General features: G+C 50.3%; 1 protein-coding gene across 2 annotated transcripts in view; it reads right to left on the bottom strand.

The window, feature by feature from the left end:
* Ctf1 (cardiotrophin 1) overlaps nucleotides 1-3,115 on the bottom strand; it is a 5,389-nt gene continuing 2,274 nt past the window's right edge. For both annotated transcript variants that reach the window (XM_021168923.2, XM_021168925.2), the window contains exon 3: nucleotides 1-766. In XM_021168923.2, coding sequence (XP_021024582.1) covers nucleotides 299-766 — 468 coding nt within the window. In that variant the 3' untranslated portion in view covers nucleotides 1-298. The remainder of the gene's footprint in view (nucleotides 767-3,115) is intronic.

The raw sequence follows: 3,115 nt of genomic DNA, 5'->3' as shown, positions 1-3,115 counted from the left end.
AGCTATATGGTGTGACCCTGTCTCAACAAGCAAGCAAGCAAACAAAGAACCAAGAGACAAGGAAACAAAAAGAGACCTCTTGGAGACAGAAGAGTTCCAGACCGGAGAGAGACAAACCGAGAAACTGTTGGACATAAGAAGCTCCCTGCAGAGAGGAGAGCAGAAGCGAGAGACCACACAAATGCAGAAAGATGGGGACAGCCCAAGAACACACAGGCCACAGATGGAGAGACAGAAAATTTGAAGCCAAAGAGGCGAGACAGAGACAGAGCGAGCTTACAAGAAAAAGTATTGACTCTCAGGCGACGCCCCCTGGCACCAGCTGGCCCAGGTCGCCCTCGGTGCGGCTCACCCACTCGCCATAGAGGCCGCACACGTGGAACCCCAGCACCTTGGCTGAGAAGATGCCTGCAGTGCTGTTGGCCGTGAAGAGGGTGGCGACGGTGACGGGCTCTGGCCCGGGCCCGCGGGCTGCAGCGCCCAGAGCGGCCAGCACTGTCTCCACCGCGGCGCCCAGGGCCCGAACCTGGCGGGCCGCGTCCTCCAGGCTCCGCAGCAGGCGCGGGGCGCGCGGGTTCAGCTCCGCCTGGCGGCGGCGGACGGCATCCAACAGCGCGGGCAGCACACTCAGGGCGGCTGCATCCTGCCGCAGCCGCTCGGACACCGGTAGCCCTGCGTGGCTCGGAGCCGGGCCACTCAGGCCGGCCAGCGGCAGCCTCGGTGGTGAGAAGCCCGGCAGCCCAAAGGGCTCTCCCTGTTGCTGCACCTGTGGAGACATGGCCACGGGTCAGCCGGGCTCTAGGGACGGTGATAGGGGCTTGTCCACTCTTAATAGCCCTCCTCCCCTCTCCTGGGGCCTTAGTTTCCTCATCTTGCGAATGACAGAGCCTACTGAGATAAAACCAAAAAAAAAAAAAAAAAAAAAAAAAAAAGACGTGGGCGTTGCATACCCAATGCCTTTGTTTCTCTAACTGCCAATAAGAGCACCAGTTTCAGAAGTGTGCAGGGTCTGAACGGAAGTGTGGGTCCCCAGGAAGCACCCAATAAATATGAGCTACTTTTAAGTTATTATTTACTTGTTTATTTTGAGACAGGGTCTTACTATAGCTTTTGAGGCCTGAAATTTACTACTGAGTCCAGGCTGACCTTAAATTCATAGAGATCTGCCTGTCTCTGCCTCCCAAGTACTAGTGTGTGTTCTTTTTTTTTTAAGTTGTATGTATGGTGTGTGGGAGAGTATGGTATCACACTGCACATGTGAAGGCCAAAGGACCATGGAGTCAGTTTTCGTCCACCTTCATGTGGTTTCTGGGGGCCAAACTCTGGTTACCAAATTGCCTAGCAAGCCCTTTTACCAGCTAAACTGTATCTTCAATCTTCAATCCCAGGCTTGGGTTTGATTCCTTTCTGCCACTTTACCAACTGTGACTTCTTGCAAGACCATTCCCCTCTTTTGGCTTCAGCCTTCTGATCTTTGAAAGTGAGCAATGCCCCCTGTTCTGTCTTTCTATTAGACACCTCTTGAGAACCACAGAAGCCGCGCAAGGGACCAGGTCAGACTCCTTTCCCGTAGTTAATATCTCCTTCCCTTAGTTGAGAACCATCATTTGCAGGCACAAGTGAAAAACAAAGGTGATTTCTAATTTGTCAAATGCTGTGAAAATACTATTTATCGTTGGCCAATCCCTTGGTGCAGGCTTTGTGCTTGCCACTTTGGATATAGTATCTTCCTAAAAGTGAGAATGACAGTGATGGCTTTGTAAATGAGGAAATAGGGGCCACTGAGATGGCTGCCAGTCTCAGTTTGATCTGTGGATCCATATGGTAGAATAGAGAAGTAAGTCCCTTATGTTGTCTCCTGACTTTCACGGACACAGCATGGCACTTGTGTAAAACCACAGAGAGGCACACAAAATAAAGGAATACAATTTTTTTAAGAGAGAGAGAGAGAGAGAGAGAGAGAAAGAGAGAGAGAGAGAGAACGCTGAATACAGAGAATGACTGACAGCAGGCTACTCACCCAAAGCAGCAGAGCAAGTTGGTATGTCTACAAAGCTTGCTGTACCATCCTACTGCTGCTGTTACCATGGTTACATTTTAACGTTACCATTGCCACTAAAGTCACGGTTTAGCAACCCTACAGTCCTGTCTGAACCAAACCACCAGCCTTCCCCTGCTACACCATGTTTAATCTGGAGGCCAGGTCCGGACTGTTGGCAGGTCCCTTTCCTCTGTAAAAGAACCCTCATGGAAAGAAATGTTGCCCCTGACTGACACCTCTTCTTGGCTTCTCTAAACATCCCCCAAGTGGGAGTGTTCATAGCTCATATTGTTCTGCTGTTTCATTTTACAGCCCAAAGAGTTGAAACATCCAATCACACTGAGTCCAAATCTAGGTTTCCTGACTTTCAGAGTTCCCTTTGTCTCCTCAGAACGGCTCCAAGGATGGAGCCTCCAAGCTGAGGCACAGTTTCATTTGACCACTGATGGGTCCTGTTGCAGGATATTTGATTTATGGTGAAAGATGATGAGTTTGTCATATGCAGTTAGGTGTGATCTGCAGAGATGCATTTTGTGTGTGCCTGTCAAAGCCTAGTCCTAGTTAGATAAGAATGCTAAAGAATGGAAAATTCCTGCCGATTTTAAGGCAAATTTGCTCTGTGACCCAAGGCAGTCACCTGGCTGGCCTTGAGCTGTGCCACCATTAAGGTGAAATGGTTGTTTGGGCCCCCCACTGACTTGGCTTGGAGCCCACCCCCACTATGGTGGCACAACTCAGCCTGCTATGGATACAGGAGAGGAACTAGAGACTTCATTTATAGTAATTAGACCTTTGAGAGGGAGTCACCTTTTGAAGGCGCTCTCTCCTTTGGCTTGGGTAGGAAGCTCTCTGGGCTTTTAGAGGAGCAGCTGGCAGGACACAGGTGAAACAGGATTCCAGGGAAGAGCTAGGGAGCCCTCCTGAGTTTGGAGGAGCTCAAAAGGAAGGTAAACTAGCTTGGTAGAAGGACAGCTAGAAAGAGATTTCTAAAGAGCTAGCAATGTAGGCCGGGCAGTGGTGGCACATGCCTTTAATCCCAGCACTTGGGAGCAGAGGCAGGCGGATTTCTGAGTT

This window comes from Mus caroli, chromosome 7 (assembly GCF_900094665.2).
Source record: "Mus caroli chromosome 7, CAROLI_EIJ_v1.1, whole genome shotgun sequence".
Taxonomy (NCBI): domain Eukaryota; kingdom Metazoa; phylum Chordata; class Mammalia; order Rodentia; family Muridae; genus Mus; species Mus caroli.
The sequence above is the reverse complement of the archived record's forward strand: the minus strand, read 5'-3'. Positions and strand labels throughout refer to the sequence as shown.